Consider the following 19,243-nt stretch of genomic DNA (forward strand, 5'->3'; position numbering starts at 1 on the left):
GTTCCTGCCTTTTTTTGTGGTCCATTAGCCATCCATCCTTTCACTTTAAGTTTGTGTTTATCTTGTTGGGTCAAGTGGGATTCTTGTAAGCAGCGTATGGTTGGGTTATGTTTTCTGATCCATCCTCCCACTCTGTGCCTTTTGATGGGTGAGTTTCAGCCATTGACATTTACTGATATTATGGATTTAATGTGTTGCAGTGCCATTGTTCAACAAGGTTTTATATGATATGTTGCAAGTATTATAGTGATGTTCTTGTTAATAAGAAGTCTTTTAGAGCCTCTTTCAGGGCCGGTTTGGTGATAGTTGCTTCCTTTAACTGTTGTTTGTCTGAGAAGGTTTTGATGACTCCATCTAGTTTGAATGAAAGTCTAGCAGGATATATTATCCTTGGTTGAAACCCTTTTTCATTCAGGGCTTAATAGATATCTTGCCATTCTCTTCTGGCCTTTAGAGTTTGGGTAGAGAAGCCTGCTGATAATCTTATAGGTTTTCCCCTGTGAGTTTTTGTTTCTCTTGCAGCCTTTAGGATCCTTTCTTTATCCTTACTCCTTTTCATTGTGACTATGTTTCCCTAATACTGCTATTCCTTTCCTCCAAAGTTGTATTGATTTCTCTGATTCATAAATTTATTATTGCTTGCATACTTCTTATCTATGGTTACTTCTGGCTGGTTTGTAGTTTCTTCTAGGCTATTGTCTTCATCTATTGTATTAGCAGTTTTATTTGCTCTTCATCTATCCATTTTTAATGTTTTTTATTTTTATGCTCTGTTGTTCCTCAGTTGCTTTGTTTTATTTACAAGCTACACTATACTAAATACCTTTATGACAAATGCAATCACCACCCTCAGAAATTACAATAGTAACTAAAGCAATGACTGAAGCAGTTTAACCAATACCAGTTAGTCCCACAATATCTCCAGTTCAAGAAAAAATAGCAACCAAATCTAAACAAAAAAGAAAGAGAAGGGAAAAAAAGGGATAGTAGGAATAGACAATTATACAAATTTACTGTCCACTGTAGATTCTAGGGGTAGCAATAGGGGAAGGGGAAGTAGAGCAGAGACACACACAAAAAGAGTCTGCTCTCTAAGTCAGAATTCTTCTCTGAAATAGTTCACAAATAAGTATCAGTGAATTCAGAAGGCAGAGGGAGGAGGAAGGGAGAAAGGAAGACAGGGGGAAAAAATAGAGAAAAGAAAAAAGGAGACAGAAAAAAAAAAGCAGTGAGAGGAGAGTTGTATATATATATTTCTTAATTGGCTTGGAGGTGGGAGAAGGGCGATAGTATATAGAGGAGGTATGAAAAGTGAGATGAGTTTCTCTCACAGCAGGTGATAATTCTTGTCATCTAGCAATGGAAAGTATACCAAGAGCTAATTTTGGTCACCTGAGGCGGGGAGGGGATATGCGTGTATATATAATAGTATTTGTAAAATAGAACAGAGTAAAAAGTTCAAGCAGTGGGTCTACAGCTTGGACAGCTCCCTGTTAGCCTATGTATACTTAGTCTAGACAACTGATTGAGGAAGAAAACACAATACAAAACAAACATGAAAAAAAGAAAAAAAAACTTTCAAGCAGGCTGGGTGGGGCTTGCTTGATTAGCTAATTGTCACTTGAATGGGTCTAAGTCCCTTACTCAGAGGAACAACAGAAATAGCCTAGAAATTTGGAAGCAGGGTTTAATGGCACCCCAGTGGGCCAGGAATCTTGGTAAAGAAAGGAGCTCCATAGGGAGCCTGCTAGCAGCAGCTCCCTACCCCTGGTGTCTGGTTATGGGGAGAGAAATAATCAAGAAATTTCTTTTCTTTTTGCTCTAATTTTTAACCCAAATTGAATTATAATCACCTCCATGGTCTACCTTTAGGATGCCTCCTCGCTCTTCCCGCTGAAGGCCAGGATTTCAAGGTTTTCTAGCAGTTGATATCAGAGCCCAAGGGTGCTGCTACATTCCAGTCGCCCACTTGACTCCGGCCCCAATGTCCCCCCTACCTACTTTTCAAACCACTAATCACTTGCCTGGATTGACTTGTGTCTAAATAAGGTCTTTAAGAGTTCAGTTTTGGAAATTAACAGTTGTTTAATGTTTTCTCAATACCTGAAATGAAGTACAATGACTGTTAAACCTTCTTATGCTACTTATCTTTCCTGCAGGTTATGGGAGCCTGAGGGATTTTTAACTAAGTACATTTTAAAAAATTAATCACTCACTCATGACCAAGAGATAAAACAATGTGGAGAATAGATAGCACAGTGGTTATGTAAAGACTCCCAAACCCTGAGGGGCTAAAGTTCTGAGCCAAATCCCCACTCCACCACCAGCCAGAGTTGCCCAAGTAGCACTCTGTGCCCTTGTTTCTGAATAAATCCTTATTTCTAAGGTAAGGTAATTATTCACCCTTTTTCGTAATTTATCAGGAAAACAATGTGAAAAGGCTCCAACTATACAGCCACACCTCCGGACCATCTTTTTTTCCTGAGTTACCTAGCCAGTTCTCTGCCCTCAAAGTCAGTATGGGCTTCCCTGATGCTGTTCCAGCCCCTAAGGGACAACAAAAATAAAAATCCAGTTACATATTGGTGAGGTTTAGGCGATCTTATCCTCCCTTCAGCTGTCTTTTTGTTGACAGAATTCAGTCCAGAGGTGGTGTGTCATCTGGCAAACTGCTGGACTGTTACCAGCCACTTCCATGTAGGTAAAGACTTTTAGGATAAATCTCTCCTTAAGCCCCAATCTGTCCATGAGCAACACATGTTTGCTCTCACCCATAGCTTGGTGGGTTCCTAGTTATCCTAGTCTTACCTTGTTGCATTCTCAAGTTACCCTCTTTGCTATTCCTTCCTTTTGGAGTTTTAGGGAGGTATAATTAATATACAATAAAATTCATGTATTTATACTTCAAGTTTTAACAAATATATGTCAAAGATTGTGGAAATTTTCATTTCATTTCTCTTGGAACCAGAAAAGTGAAACTGGGATATAGGATAGGAGAATGTTCACCTTTTAAGGAAACTAAAACTGCTTCCTTTCAACAGTATCTGAGTTCATTAATTCACATCTTTTCAATAATTGGTATTCTTGGCTTATTTATTGGGTGTGTGTAGTACTAGGGCCTCACACACAAGTGATTTCATGTCTCTAGGCCAATTTTTTTCATTCTTCTTATTTCTGATAGAATAAAAAAAATACTTCACTGGTTTTGTTTGTTTTTCAGATGAAAAAGCACAGACAGACGCACTGCAGCACTGAACCTTCCCCCATGGTATAGAGGCACTCCCATGAGGTGCTTGGGCTCAAACCCAAGTCTTGCACATGGCAAAGTACTCATGCTGCAGGTAAGCTATTTTCTAGCCTAATAATCTCTATCTTTTAAAGTTATTCCAGTAGGTATGGAGTGGCATTTAATTGTGAGTTTATTTCCCAAGTGATTAATAACATTGAGTTACCTTAACAGGTTTTTGTTATTCTTTGTGTGTGTGATGAAGTGTCTATTCAAATAGTTTCCTTTTATTTAAATTGACTCTTTGTTTCCCTATTAAAACACTTTGGGAGTACTCTATATATTCTCCTTTTCTGGAACTGTTTAGACTTTTAGTCCACTTCAGGTAGATTATGAATAGGAATCACCATGCTTCATTGGTTGGTTTTGCTTTTTTTTTTTTTTTTTGCATATGGACATATTATTACAGGTCCAAATATTATATTATCCTTTCTTCAATGAATTTCCTTTATACTTTTGTCAGATATAAGTTGTGGGTCTATTTCTGTACCCTGTCCTTCCATAGATTAGCTTGTCTATGGAAATTATAGTTATATGTTATATTCATCATTTCTTAAAATGTACTGACCAAATTAGGTTTTGAATTTTTTTCTTTAACTATTCCAATGTTTAAGAAATAGAAAATTGGGGGTTGGGCGGTGGCGCAGTGGGTTAAGCGCATGTGGCGCAAAGCGCAGGGACCGGCGTAAGGATCCCGGTTTGAGTCCCCGGCTCCCCACCTGCATGGGAGTCGCTTCACAGGCGGTGAAGCAGGTCTGCAGGTGTCTAGCTTTCTCTCCCCTTCTCTGTCTTCCCCTCCTCTCTTCATTTCTCTCTGTCCTATCCAACAACGAATTGCGTCAACAAGGGCAATAATAATAACCACAACGAAGCTACAACAAGGGCAACAAAAGGGGGGGAAAATGGCCTCCAGGAGCGGTGGATTCATGGTGCAGGCACCGAGCCCAGCAATAACCCTGGAGGAGGAACAGGAAAAAAAAAAAAAAAGAAATAGAAAATGCTGGAGAAAGAATAAGTAAGTGAGCTAAGTGGGCAGGTATAGAAGCAGTAATGCAGAAGTATAATAGGTAAAAAGAAAATGATTAGAAAAAGTGGCATTTTATGCTGAATATGGGTCCCAGATCATATCAATAGGGATTACACTTAATAGTACTTACACACCGTATTTGGGAGCTACTCTCTTCTCTTATCCACCTTTCTAGTCTTATTTCCAACTCTGACACCATCTCCCCAGATAATTTAGCCCAACTACATGTTAGCTGTTGGGCTCAAGCAAAAATTGGTAAAGTCATGGGCTCCTTAGAATATACCTAAAATATACTTACTAGCTTTTTCCAAAATGGAGATCCCAAATCTCATCTACTATATTCTCCTTTTTAGGTTCATAATTATGAACAATCTGTTCTTCTTTATATATAGTTATTTTTCAGACACCAAGTTGCAGATGCTACCATGACGCCAACCTGACTTCTGTGGGCAGACAACCTCACCAATGTATTCTGGAATCCCACCTCCCCAGAGACCTGCCCCACTAGGGAAAGGTAGAAAAAGGCTGGGAGTTTGGATCAACCTGCCAATGCTCATGTCCAGAGGAGAAGCAAGTACAGAAGCCAGACCTTCCACTTTCTGCACCCCATAATGGTTCTGGGTCCATGCTCCCAGAGGGATAAATAATATGGAAGCTTCCAATGGAGGGGATAGGATGTGGACGGGATAGGATAATTTACTCTGGTAGTGGGAATTGTGTGGAATTGTACCCCTCTTATCCTACAGTTTTATCATCATTATTAAATCAATTTTAAAAGTTGCATTTTTCTTAATTCTGCCATCATTAAAAACCAATCTCTACCAAATAGGATCCTGTTATGTTTTGAAAGGTTATGTATAAAATAAACAGTATTCGTTAAGTAATAATTCATTTGTGTTTTCATATATTATTCATCAAAGACATCTGCCAGTGTTCTGAGCAGTATGTGATAACTAAGGTTTCTATAAATCCTCCCAAAAATAAATTGACCTTTAAAATATTCTTGCAGTATTGTGATGAGCAATGCTATGCTATCCATTAAGCTTCTTGAAATATTTACAATGACCCCCCCAAGAAGCCTGCTCTCATACTTTCTGGATGGATAACTCCCTTTTTAGAATAAGAGTTCTGAAGTCTAAGAAGAAACATTAGTCCAAGGATTTCACCTGGTTCTACATTCACTATCAATCCCTAATTGTGTTATCAGAGCTTCAGATATGTAACTTGTTTATGTAATAAAAGTAAAAAGGGACTGGCTCACCTAATAATGGCCTTTTTTTGGTCAATGTTACACCACCTCATCATCTGGAGCTTGGATTCCCACACAAATATGATGAGCCTAAACATCTAATGGATCCTGCTCTCCACCACTACTGGTAACTTCCAAAAGAAATGCCATCATAAGTCTTCTTGTGGGCCCTCCCAGGACCTTACCTTCACCATAAAGCAACGATGGTAGAGACTGCCCCAGTCTCCAAAGGGAAATATTATGCATGTGCAAACTATTGTATTTCACTGTCAACTGTAAACCATTAATCCCCCAATAAGGAAATTAAAAAAGAGAGAGAGAAAGAAAGAAAGAAAGAAAGAAAGAAAGAAAGAAAGAAAGAAAGAAAGAAAGGTCTTCCAGAAGCTGAGTGGTGGCGCACCTGGTTGGGCACACGTTACAATGCACAAGGATCTAGGTTTGAGGCCCTGGTCCCCACCTGCAGGAGGAAAGCCTTATAAGTGGTGAAATAATGTTGCAGGTGTCTGTCTTTCTCCCTATTACCCCTTTGCCTCTCATCTTCTGGCTGTCTCTATCCAACAAATAAAAAAAAATAATTTAAAAAGTTAAAATCAAAATAAACTCAAAAAGTCTTGCTAGCCAAAATGTGGAAGCAGCCTAAATGCTCATCAACAGATGACTGGCCAAAGACGGTGACATGGATCCACCAGCATATCAGATTTCAGGCTCAGGGGAAAAAAGAAAAAAAAAACAAAACAGTATAGCCACAGACCCTTTGGAATATAACTAAAATATGCCTACTAGCTATCTACAAAATGGAGGACCCCCTAACTCTTTGTTTGCACTAATCCAGCCTTTAGGTCCATGATTGGTCAACAATTTATTTGGCTTTGTATGTTAACTCTCTTTTCAGTCACCAGGTTCCAGATACTAGCATGATGCCAACCAGACTTCCCTGGACAGACAACCTCACCAATGTGTCCTGAAGCTCTCCTTCCCCAGAGCCCTTGCCCACTAAGCAAAGAGACAGACTGGCTGGGAGTATGGATCAACCTGTCAACTCTCATGTTCAGCAGGGAAGCAATGACAGAAGCCAGATCTTCAACTTTCTGCATCCCACAATGACTCGCAGAGAGTTAAAGAACAGGAAAGATATCAGGGGAGGGGATGGGATACAGAGTTCTGGTGTTAGGAACTGTGTGAAGTTGTACCCCTCTTATCCTATGGTTTAGTCAATGTTTCCTTTTTATAAATAAATTTTTTAAAAAAGTTATGGAATATTACTCTGCAATCACAAAAGATGACATTGTGTCCTTTGGGACCAAATGGACAGAACTGGAGGTGACTATGCTTAGCAAAATAAGAAGTGAAGGACAACTACAAGATGGTTTCACTCATCTGTGGAATCTACAGAACTGATACACATGTAACGAAGAAGGAGAAGAAGAAAAGAAGGAGGAGGAAAACGAGGAGGGGAGAGGGGGAGGAGGGGAGGGGAAGACAATAAGAAAGAAGAAAAAGAAAGAAGAAGAAGGAGAAGGAGAAGCAGCAGCAGCAGCAAACTGTTTCTAAGGCTTGTGAGAACTACAGTGGTTATCTTTGGGAGGTGGGAGGGTGGGGATACAGAACTTGGGTAGAGGATGTGGTGTGGAACTATACACTATAATCTTATAACCTACTACTAGTTACAAATTTTAAAAAAGGAAAAAAATAGTCTTGATTTTTTTCCCTAAAAATAAAAAATGCTTTCAAATGTGCTTGTTACCCTTAAATGTAATGGTTTAGGAAAGTTAACCAGAATTGTATCTGTTTTTGCCATTATGCTATTGAAGTGTGAGCTGATATACCTTTAAAATATGCTACCTTGGCAAAATAAACCTAAAGTCAATTATCAACTCCAAACAAAATACCTCTTGGTCCCATATAAAGGACTATGAAAGTCACACATAATTTTTCTATTTCATTATTAGCTATATCAATGTATTACACATTATGTTCTAGGTTAACTTATTACATTTATCTTGAGGTTTTAGGTCATCTCTAAAGTATAAGTAATGTGTTTCAACATGTACTCTGTGAATAAAACAAAAACATTCTAAATTCTTGTGTCTCTACATTCTATGACTGAATTTTGGTTTGAAAAAAATATATTTAGGTAGCTTTAAACTTCATTTTAAGATATGACATAAATTTTCAATAAATGTATGGGAATCACATGACATGGTGTCTAACAGCAGGAAATAGACATCTGTGGTCAATTACATTTGAACATAAATGTAATCAATGTTGTTCTACGGATCTCACAAGACAAAGTGATTTATTTTTATTTCTCTGGTTCCTGAGGACTAGCAGTATCAGAATGAACATTTATATAAAGTTACCACCAAAAGCTAAATAAAGACTTCTATTAAAAATAAATCTTAAATATACATTATAATACAACAGTAAAGTATTTTACATTAAAGATATTTTGCATTTACCAGGTAAGATTTCTCCCAGGTGTGGAGAAATGCAAGCCCATGAAAAGGAAAAAAGTTCAAGTCAAGCTCTTTTCAAATCTAACTCTTTGGTAGAAAAATAATTCATATAATTAATAATCCAATAACTGTCAAGTTTAAGTCAAAACATCATTAGAAATATTTATTTGCTAATTCTATTTTTTGGTGCCACCAGAATTATCACTGGGACTTGGCACATGCACAACAAATCCACCACTCCTTGTGCTTGTTTGTTTTGATAAAACAGAGAGAAGTTGATAGGGGAGGGGAATAAAAGAGGGAAAAACAGACACTTGCAGCACAACTTCACCGTTCGCCCATGCAGGTGCAGACTTGGGGCTTGAACTTGGGTCCTTGCACATGGTACTGTGTATACTCCACCAAGTGTGTCACTGCCCAGCCTCCCTTCCTTATTTCTCTCTCATTTATTTATTTTATTTATTTTTTTCACCAGACCACTACTCAGCTCTGGCTTATGGAGATGTAAGGAACTGAGCCTGGGACTTTGAAGCCTCAGGCATGAGAGTCTCTTGTGCACAACCATTATGCTATCTCCCCCAAGAATCCCCTTAAGCAATATTTAAAGAAATGAAATTGGTAAGAGTTAAGAGTTTTCTTCTACTAAATTTAATTATCACTGCTCGGCTTGTTTCTTTCTCCTACAATAAGAACTGTATTTTATATTTGTAATTTTGGCATAAATTACACTAGAAAAAAATCGTATCTTTATGACCTTTAAAATAAAATTTATGCCTCAGATGATTGTAGTAAATAAGTGGAAAGTCTAAATTCATTGGGAAGATATATTATGTTCCAATATTTTTGAGGATTTCAATCCATTTGCTATAAATATTTGAAATAAAGGGGACTTGAAAGGTAAATATGGCTGGCAATAGCTCACTTGGATAGTATGCTACTTTGCCATATGTACAACCTAGGTTCAAGCCTGGTCTCCAACATGTTGAAGAAAGCTTGAGTGCTGTGGTCTCTTTCACTCTCTCTCTGCCTCTCAACCTCTCTGTCTCTACCTAAATAAAAAAAAATAATAAAAATAGGAAAAAGAAAAAGGTGATGAAAATAGAAAAATAAACTATAATAACAGTGAGCAAGAAGTTCAATTGTAGCTCAATTTTCACTTTTTTATGAAGTATATATTCAAGTCCTTTCATCATGAAAATTGTTATAGGTCTAAAAATCAAGTAAAATATTTGTGGTGCATTATCTCACTATTCCAAAGTATTCCCTGGTTAAACTAATACAATACCACCAAATGCCTTTGAATTGCATTTCAAGTTAGTTTCTGGGAGGAAAAAGTTATTTATGATATGTGTAACACTGGTAAATTCTGAAGAGTAGTAAATAAAAACAATCTTTCTCAATCATAATAAATAAATAAACAAACCAGCACTCACTATGACACAGGGGACCAGAACATTAAATGGAAAAAACTTTTCAATAAATGGTGGTAGGAAAATTAGGCTGAAACATACAGAACAAACAGAACCACCATGCACAGAAGTCAATTCCAAATGGACCAAAACTTGGACATCAGACCAGAAATCATTACATACATAGAAGAAAACATTGGCAGAACACTCCATATATTTGTTTCTAAAATTTATTCAAATATTTGAGCCCACTAGCATGGAATATAAAAATAAACCAGTGGAATCATATTAAACTGAGATCTTTACACCATACAACAGAGAGCTAATAATTAAAATATGTAAGGAACTCACAAAACTCAGAGGGGGAAAAAACCAGAAAGAACCCCATAAAACTAGGGAGAGGACATGGACTGAATGTGGTCAACAGGGTGTGTGTGTGTGTGTGTGTGTGTGTGTGTGTCTGTGTGTGTTTCCAAAGTCACTAATTATCAAAGAAATACAAATCAAGACAATATGCAAATTCACACCTGTGAGAATGCTATACATCACAAAAGACAGAAACAAGTGCTAGTAGGATATGCTGAGAAACAGAGCCCTTGTACACTCTTGGTGAAAATGTAAATTGGTTCAACTTCTGTGGAAAAGGATGGATATTCCTCAGAATATCAGAAATGGACACACACTGTGATGTGGCAATTCCTTTCCTAGGAATTTATTTAAAAAGTACCTATTCAAAGAGATCTGTGTACACCTATGTTCAAAGAAGCAGTTTTAACAGCCCAAACATGGAAGCTACTCAAATGTCCATCAACAAATGAGTGGTTAAAAAAGTTGTGGTAAAGGGCTAGGTAGTGGGCACAGCTGGGTCAAGTCCCTATCTGCGGGGGGGAAGGGGAAGTTGGGTGTGCTTAATGAGCAGTAAAACAGTGCTGCAGGTGTCTCTGTCTGATCTTTCCCTCTCCTCTTTCAATGTCTCTCTATCCAATTTTTTTTTTTTTTTTGCCTCCAGAGTTATGGAGCTCAGTGCCTTCACTATGAATCCACTGCTCCTGGAGGCCATTTTTTTTGTCCTTATTGTTATTATTGTCACTGCTGCCACTGTTGTTAAACCGGACAGACAGAAGTCAAGAGGCAGGGAGGGAGACAGAGAGGAGAGAATTATAGACACCTGTAGATCTGCTTCACTGCTTATGAAGCGACACCCCTGTAGGTGGGGACCTGGGGGCTCAAACCGGGGTCCTTACTCCCACCTTTGCGCATTGCACTACCACCTGGCAGCCACTATCCATTTTTTAAATTGTGTTATACATATACAGAAAAATGCTACTCAGCTGTGTAAATAGTCGAATCTCTTTTGCAACATCTTGAATAGAACTTGAACAAATCATGTTAAATAAGAAAAGCTAGAAGGATGCATACTAGATAGTCTCACTTAGTGGTGGAACTTAATATACAAGGAAAGGGAAAAGACAGGATGATGGAAGTGATGTGCTGAAGCAAGCAAAAGATAAAGAACAGCAGTAGGTGGGTGGTGGGATGGGTGGGTTGAGGACTCTGGACACCACTGTAGAGGAAGATTTGAATTGGTGGTGGGAGTGCTATGAAGATATTTATCACAGAGATTAAAGAAGGACAACAAAACAACAATTTGAAAGGAAACAGATAACTCTATGTTCATAGCTGGATTACTTAAAATAGGCAAACAGTGGAAGCAACCTAAATGCTCACTGATAGAAGGCTAGATAAAGAAGTTATAAGATACTCAATGGACTATTATTTTGCAATTTGGAAGATACTATACCCTTCAAAAACAAAATGCAACTGGAGGCATTCTATTCAATGAAGTGATAAAGTAAAAGAACTATCAGATGGTTTTGCTCAGGTGGAATATAGATAATTGAAATACATGACCTTGGAGGAAAAATTGTAGTCATCAAAGTGTCCCTAAGTTTTTGTAACAATTAAGTAGTTGTAGAAGATGGAACACAGAATTTTGCTGGTAAGTGCTGTACAGAACTACCTATACCACTGCGTAATCTTACAACCTTGTAAACTAGTATTACAATACTAATAAAAACAACATAAATTAAGAAATTGTACTCATGAAACAACTGCCCTATAATTATTCTTCCCATAATACAACGAATAAAAAAAAATTCCCAATAACTGTAACAATTTTGAACTGTCCAAATGGAATCAACTTTATGGTATGTTATGTTTGCTTTGTTTTCAAGGTGAAAACATCACTTTCAATAGCATAAGTTTCTTTTATTAGCTAAATTCCCTTAGAAACTGCTGTCAGCCATATCCCCAGACATATGCATGTCAGCCATCAAGCTCAGGCAAAAATTAGTAAAATCAAGGGTCCCTTGGATTATACATAAACTAGACCTTTTTCCAAAATGGAGACCCCAAATCTCATCTACTATATTCCCCCCTTTAAATTCTTAATTAGTAAACAATCTGTCTGCTTTATATCTTAATGCTTTTTCAGACACCAATTTGCAGATGCTACCATGATGCCAACCTGACTTCCCTGGGCAGATGACCTCACCACCAGTATATCCTGGAACCCCACCTCACCAGAGACCTGACCCACTAGGGAAACAGAAACAGTCTAGGAGTCTGGATCAACCTGCCAATGCCCATGTCCAGAGGAGAAGCAAGTACAGTAGCCACACCTTCCACTTCCTGCACCCCATAATGATTCTGAGTCCACATTCCCAGAGGGATAAATAATAGGGAAGCTTCCAATGGAGGAGATAGGATGTGGAACTCTGGTAGTGGGAATTGTGTGGAATTGTACTCATCTTATCCTATGGTCTTCTCAATCATTATTAAATCAATAAAAAAGAAGAAACTGCTGTTAGAACACTTATCAGAACCTTTGAAAGTTTTTATTATTTTTTCTTGGGGGGGGGCTTGGCACTTGCATGATGGTGGACTCCTATTTTTAGATAGAGCTTGAGAAACATGAGGGAGGGAAGGAAGGGGGAGAGGGAGAAGAAAGAAGGAGAAAAAGAGAGAATAAATTTCCCTCTCTGTATGTTGCTCCCATGTGATGACCAGGGTCTCAAACCTGGGTCCTCCTGGATGGTCAAGTGTGAACTCTACCAGATGAGTGCTTCCACTCCCCTTTATTTCTTTTGATTAAATAATCCCCAATTTTAAACACTGAATTCAAACAACAAAATGATTCACTTTTGAGTAAAGTGTTAGTTTCTGAAAGTTTATTCTTCTTAATACATACATTTCACAAAGAGGAACCTTCTAACATCACACACAACTCCATAATCAAATGTTTCAATTTTATCAACATTCTTTGACTATTTACACCATCTTCCCTCAACAAAAGTGCAAAGCAAGACATCAATGATGAGAAATTCTTACTGACAAGAATATATTTTAATCTAGTTTTAATGGTGCCCATCCATTACATTTCCTTATGCCTGAATAGTAATAATATAGTCAATAGGACACAGAGATGAGCTGGGTTGAGTCAGCATCCTATTATAGAAATCAAAACACTGAACAAGAGTACTTTCTTCTCACTTCCTCCCCAACTTCCAACTACAATTATGCAGCTGCTACTATGAGACTGAAAGAAAAGCAAATCTGAATTACTGAGCTGGGCATAGGAAAACAGACTATATTAATCATTAGACTTATAGGAAAGAATGAGCAACCATAGCAAGTAGCTCTGTTGTTCTACTAATTTATACATATCAGTATATTAACTTTAATGTTTAAACAATAAGTGATATTCTTTCCTGATGAGTTGATTTCCCCCTGAACAGATATGAAAAACATTTTACTGTAAAATGAGTTTCTTTTCCAAAACCTGAAACTTCTGGCAAGTTCTTAATTATTCATTCCACTCTCCAATTTCATGACTAAGATCTCATTTAAGGTAAAAATTAATGACTGATTTTGATGGACCATTAAGAGAACTGAGGTCTGAAGGAAAAAACTGATGAGGTCAAATCAGAAAGTCTTTTTCTTTTCTTTTTTCTTTTTTCTCCAAACAAAAGCAAATAAATAAATAAATAAATAAAGTCCCCATGCAAGGTATTACTTAGGTTAAGTGGGAAAAGTTAAGGTTAATGAAGAATCAGTTTGAAATTACTAGTTACTTGTGAATGGTTCATGTTATTGAATATTCTCCATCAAAAACACAGAAAATGGATTTTTTGTGTAATTGATATCCTCTACTTTCCAAACCACAGCAAAACCCAACATAATTTCTGATATACCCAAATTCCCATGTAACTACTCAAAGTACTTTGAAGAATTATGTATTAAAGATAGCATATTTTAAAATAAGACTTAATCCTTCACACTGTTGGGTACTTTATTTTCAAATCAGTCAAAATGTCCTTATAGACAAGAATGTAATGGCTTTAAGGCAAAAGATAGTCTCAGATATAATATCTATGTCTCTCCTTTTACATAACTGCCACATTCAAAGAATCCTAACTTTAACATCTAAAATAAAGGGGCAAAGCAGTCTATCAAATTATAGTAAAACCACACCATACTTACATAGGGAAGAAGAAACGAAAGGAGGAGAAAACAGTCCACCAAACATCTGATTCACTACAGTTTGAGAATGTTGAGCTTGTTGAATGGGATCTATATGTAATCTTCAAGCTTTAGGACACCAAATTAAGGTTTCTCTATAAAATTTAGGTGAATTAAAGAATAGCACTACAAATAGCTTACTATTAATTTTAAATCCAGAAATAAAACACAAATGGCACTCTGAGAAATGTATTAGTTTTTATACATGTATACATGAGAAATCAATATGGAAACAGCTAATTCACAACTATAGCATTTTGTGTTAATGACAAATTTTCAAAGGATATATCCTATAATGCCTCTTTCAGTTGCATTAAAGGCTGTCAAACCAATAATAATACCAATAATAATTTTATGCTTCTTGTAGGGTTTGAGCATTTCCTCCCACTGTGAAATACTTTTTCAGGTCATCAAATGTCAAATTACATGTGTTAAATCATTCAGAATGAAAATGTTATCACCAATGCTAAGTTACATAGAGGTCTTTAAAATTATATATTTTCAAGCATATTATTGTGCATTATGATCAGTTGTATCTCAAAATGAATCACAGCTAAAATGAAATACCAAGACTGTTTTCCTCATTATTCTTCAGGAACAGTTTTTTTCTTTTCTTTCTTTTCTAAATTCAAATCTCTGATTTTGGAAATTCAGCATTAAATGTGTAAAACATGGCTAGCTAGGAGCAATTTAGGGGAAGATAAGTACCACAACAGACTGGCTCTAAAATTAACCAGTTAGGATCTATGGCTATGATATTTACCTGTAAGGAGAATCAAATGGCTTTTTGAAAGTGCAGCCTATATAAATCAGTGCTACTCAAGTAATGATATTCATGAATTCTCCGTAAGGGCTAATGTGAATAACTTCAAAGAACAGGGTTCTTCTGTCTCATTTCCCTTTTGTATCAGTGGGCATCACTTCCAAATTCATTTATTTTCATTGTCAGTAGCTTTCATTTGTCTTACAATTTGAGTACTTTTTTTTTTTTTAGTATGAAAACTGTTAAATTACAGCAGTGATAGAAACAGCACTCATGTTCACTTTCAAAAAATCTATCACTGAGGATGCTAGACCAAGATAGACTAATATACTATCAGCTCTTCAGGCACAGATTTACATTCATTTGTCATATGTTCTTCCTGAAGGCCAGAGAAGACTGGAAGTGGGGCTGAGATAGCTGGCATATTAAGAGTTCCCTCCCAACTCCTATCATGCTCTTTGATGACAACCACATGATGACTTTGCTAAATTCACTTCATCCTCTCCAAACTTTTAAAAGTTGCAAAAGAGCCTGTTAGTGAACTGCTATCTCTAACTCACTGGTTTATCCATTTGGTCATGGTTCACAGACTAGCACTCAGTAATCAAAAGATGGCAGGGGGTAGCCCCCACTTTAGTGGCACACATACATAAAGGAACTCCTGTAAATTAGAAAAGAAATTAATGTCACAGAATGTTTCTCTATAAAAGATATGTAGTAAAGTAATATTAGCAATAAAACAGCTATTACTAAAGCAAAGCTTTCATCAATAAGCTTCAAGAACTTTGAAGGAGGAAAATGGCTTCACAAAGTGGTAGTCCAGGTTCCCACAGTGTGGACATTGCTGGACATTGCTGTACTCAGAGAAGTACTGCATCCCAATCCGCACATCTATCACGGGCTTCCCACAGTGCTTACAGTTCAAGCGGGCCTAAAAAGGAAATACAGATATATGTGGTAAGCCACAATATCCATGTACCTCACAACACTGTCATTCAAACCAAAATACAAAACTGGTAGGTATGGGAAACTGATCAAGAGTTTTCCTGAGGAGAAAATTAGTTTAAAATAAATAAATAACATAAAATATTCACATAAGCCCATTATTTCGCCATCCATAAAATGATTACATTCTCAGTATTATTTTTAGCATAATGCAAGTTATACTGGAATTATCAAATTCTCCTTTGTGGAAACATATTCTAGTCTCTTCAAATTATCAAGAAATAACAAACAAGAGACTGTATTCTAGAAATTTCAATTTTCTAAGTAATCAAATTATTATAAGCTACAATGTTCTATCACCAATGGTAAATTATCATAAAGGTCTTTAAAATTACCTATTTTGAAGCATATTATTATGCATTATGGTAAGTGGTTTTCCAGAATGAACTACAGCTAAAATGCACACTGATACAGAAGGGTAAAGAGACAGAAGAATCCTGTTCTTTGAATTCCTTCCTTGATGCTATACATTAGACCTTAAAGAAAATTCATGAATATCATTATAAAGTGATACCCTACTAAATTCTCAATCTTTCTGTCTCTACTCTCAAAAAATATATATTTTAAGTCAGTCTTAGTCACTGAAGAGCAGAAGATAATTTCTCTCCCATCCATGAACTATGTAAAAAATGTATTTAAGAAACATGTACAAGTGTGATGTCTGGTTCTTTCTCTCCCCCTATCATTCTCATTAATAAATAAATATTTTTAAGAGAAAAAAAGAAATAAGGCACTGTCAAGGAGTTTGCTTTGTCTCTAGTATCTCTGTGCATTTAATATATTTTCATTAAGTTAAAACATCCTTGGGTGGGGGTAGATGGCATAATGGTAAGGGCCCAGGTGGTGGCACAGCTGGTTGAGCACACACATTACAATGCTCAAGGACCCGGGTTCAAGCCCCCAGTCCCCACCTGCATGGGGAAAAGCTTTGCAAGTGGTAAAGCTGTGCTGCAGGTGTCTCTCTGTCTCTCTTCCTATCTCCTCCTCCCTCTCGATTTCTGGCTGTCTCTATCCAATAAATAAAAATAATAAAAAAGAATATTAAAAAAAAAGATAGCATAATGGTTATGCAAAGAGACTGTCATGCCTGAGACTCCAAAGTCCCGGGTTCAATCCCCCACATCACCATAAGCCAGGGTTGAGCAGTGCTCTGGTAAAATAAATAAATAAATAAATAAACAAACAAATAATCAATCCTTCTTTTCTTCGTGATTGATAGAAAAATCTGATATTTTCTTAAGCAATAGAAAATGTGTCTGACTGGGACTGAGTAATGGTTCACCAGACAACCAGACAGAGCACATACATTACCATGTGAGAGGACCCAGGTTCAAGTCCCCACTTCCCCACCTGCAGGAGGAAGTATTCACACATGGTAGGGCAGTGCTTCATATTTAATTTCTCTAGTTCTCTCTCTCTCTCTCTCTCTCTTTCTCTCTTCCTCCCTTCTTCTCTCTCACCTCTGTCACTTTTATTTAAGAAAAAAATAATAAAGTAGATGGTCTTTCAAGGTGAAGCTATGGTGACCCAGTCTCGGAAAGTTGACTCTCCCTTAGTAAACAAATGTTAAAACATAGTATTTCAATAAAGTCCATTAGCACAGGTGGGATTTCTGGTAAAACAAACAAACAAACAAACAAAAAAAAACCAACCATCAGTATCCACAGGCTCGTGATTGTTTATGGACAATAGGAACAGGAAGGAAGGGAGAAAAACATAATCAGAAATATAGTAATATAGTGCTATTTTGCAAGTGAGTGCTATATCTGCAACTGCTTTTAAACCCAAGTGGTGGATTATAAAGGGCCCAAGAATAGATTTTTAAAAACAAGTTTGGAACTCCTGTTTAGAGTTATAGAAGCCATAGTGTCTTGCGTGAACTCTGGGGAGGGTGGGGGAACATCCAGGGGAACCATGGAAGCAAACATGCTTTCCCTATGGCAATAGGAAAGCCAAACAATTTAAGTGTCCCAGATGCCATAGAGACCCTAGTTAATGAGGTCAGATCACCATACAGATTGGTCAAGAGACTTAACCTCATAGCCGAGTTCTCACTTTCAGGAAACAGTCTAGGAAAAGCAGAAGGAAGTCTAGCATCTATCACTATCCCACCCCGACTCCATTCATACAAGAGCAAGAATCCTAGTTTGAGCCCCAGCTCTGTTTAAAGGATGTCAGGTGCCATAATCCTAAAACATTTCTTCACAACTCTTCTCCTCCCCCAACAATTCAGGAACAAAGCAGAACTGACCTGCTGACCAACAAGAGAAAATAGATGGTCAAAATTAGGTAAGTGCCAGTTAGAGAATGTCAACATGTCAGCCAGATTCAGGAGAGTTATCAGAGAAAGAATTTAGGAAATACATTGTCAGGAAATTTGAATAGAAAGCTTTCAACTGAATATATAAAAATGGATTAATAAAAAGTCCATAATCTCAGGGGTTAGGCAATGGCACATTGTGTTAAATGCACATAATACAAAGCACAAAGACCCGCGCAAGAATCCTGGTTTGAGCCTCCAGCTCGCCACCTGTGTGTGTGTGGGGGGGGGTCACTTCACAAGTGGTGAAGCAAGTCTTCAGCTGTCTATCATTCTGTTATCTAGCCCTGTTTCTCTCCACTCTCAATTTTTCTCTGTCCCATCCAATAAAATTGCAAAAATATATATAGCAACCAGGAGCAGTGGATTTGTAGTGAAGGCACTGAGCCCCAGTGATAACCCTGGAGGCAAAAATGAAAAGTAAAAGCAAATTCATGATCTCAAAAATTCACCTGATACGAAAATGGGTTACATTAAAGCAGAGGTGAAAGATACTTTGAATGCATTCAGGTATTAAACAGTGAGTTTACCTATATATAAGAAAAAATACCAGGAAAACGAGACAAAATGATTGTACTTTTGGACTTCAAAGTATAAGTAGGAAAAAAAAAAAGTTTTGGAAAAAATAAAGTAGTTCCTCAAGAGATTAAAGACAATATTAGAAAAGCAAATACCAGAGTTATTAGAGTGTCAGAAGGAGAAGAAAGAAGGGAGCAGACAATATATTCAAAGAAATAGTGAAGTTTGGGGGGTTCCCGGAAGATGGCGGACTGAGAAGCTGTTAGTGGCTTGAGCTCCGACCACATCAATGGGAAACGGTAGGATTTTCAGCCTTTAGTAGGCCAGTCAATAAGGGGTCCTAGCAGTGACACCAAGGAGCTGACTATAACTTAACTTGGGTTAAAAAATAGAGCAAAAAGAAAAGGAAAAAAAAATTTTCTTTTAAATTATTAATCCCAAAGCGCATTCCCTCCCCCCCCATAACCAGTCCCTGGGTACCAGGTCCTACCAGGCTCCCCTGCTGAGCTTCTTTCTTTACCAAGATTCCTGTCCCACCAGGGGGTATCATTCATTCTAAGTCTATTCCCTTCTGAAACCTTTGGCCTTTTTTCTTTCTAAGTAGCCAACCAGCTGCATCTGCTCAGGC

General features: G+C 37.2%; 1 protein-coding gene across 1 annotated transcript in view; it reads right to left on the reverse strand.

Annotated features, from left to right (window-relative positions):
- Positions 1-12,642: 12,642 nt before the first annotated feature.
- Positions 12,643-19,243, reverse strand: part of HECA (hdc homolog, cell cycle regulator) — a 58,900-nt gene continuing 52,299 nt past the window's right edge. Inside the window, exon 4 of the mRNA XM_060190373.1 lies at positions 12,643-15,702. Coding sequence (XP_060046356.1) covers positions 15,538-15,702 — 165 coding nt within the window. The 3' untranslated portion in view covers positions 12,643-15,537. The remainder of the gene's footprint in view (positions 15,703-19,243) is intronic.

The sequence above is a fragment of the Erinaceus europaeus genome, chromosome 4 (genome assembly GCF_950295315.1).
Source record: "Erinaceus europaeus chromosome 4, mEriEur2.1, whole genome shotgun sequence".
Lineage (NCBI taxonomy): Eukaryota > Metazoa > Chordata > Mammalia > Eulipotyphla > Erinaceidae > Erinaceus > Erinaceus europaeus.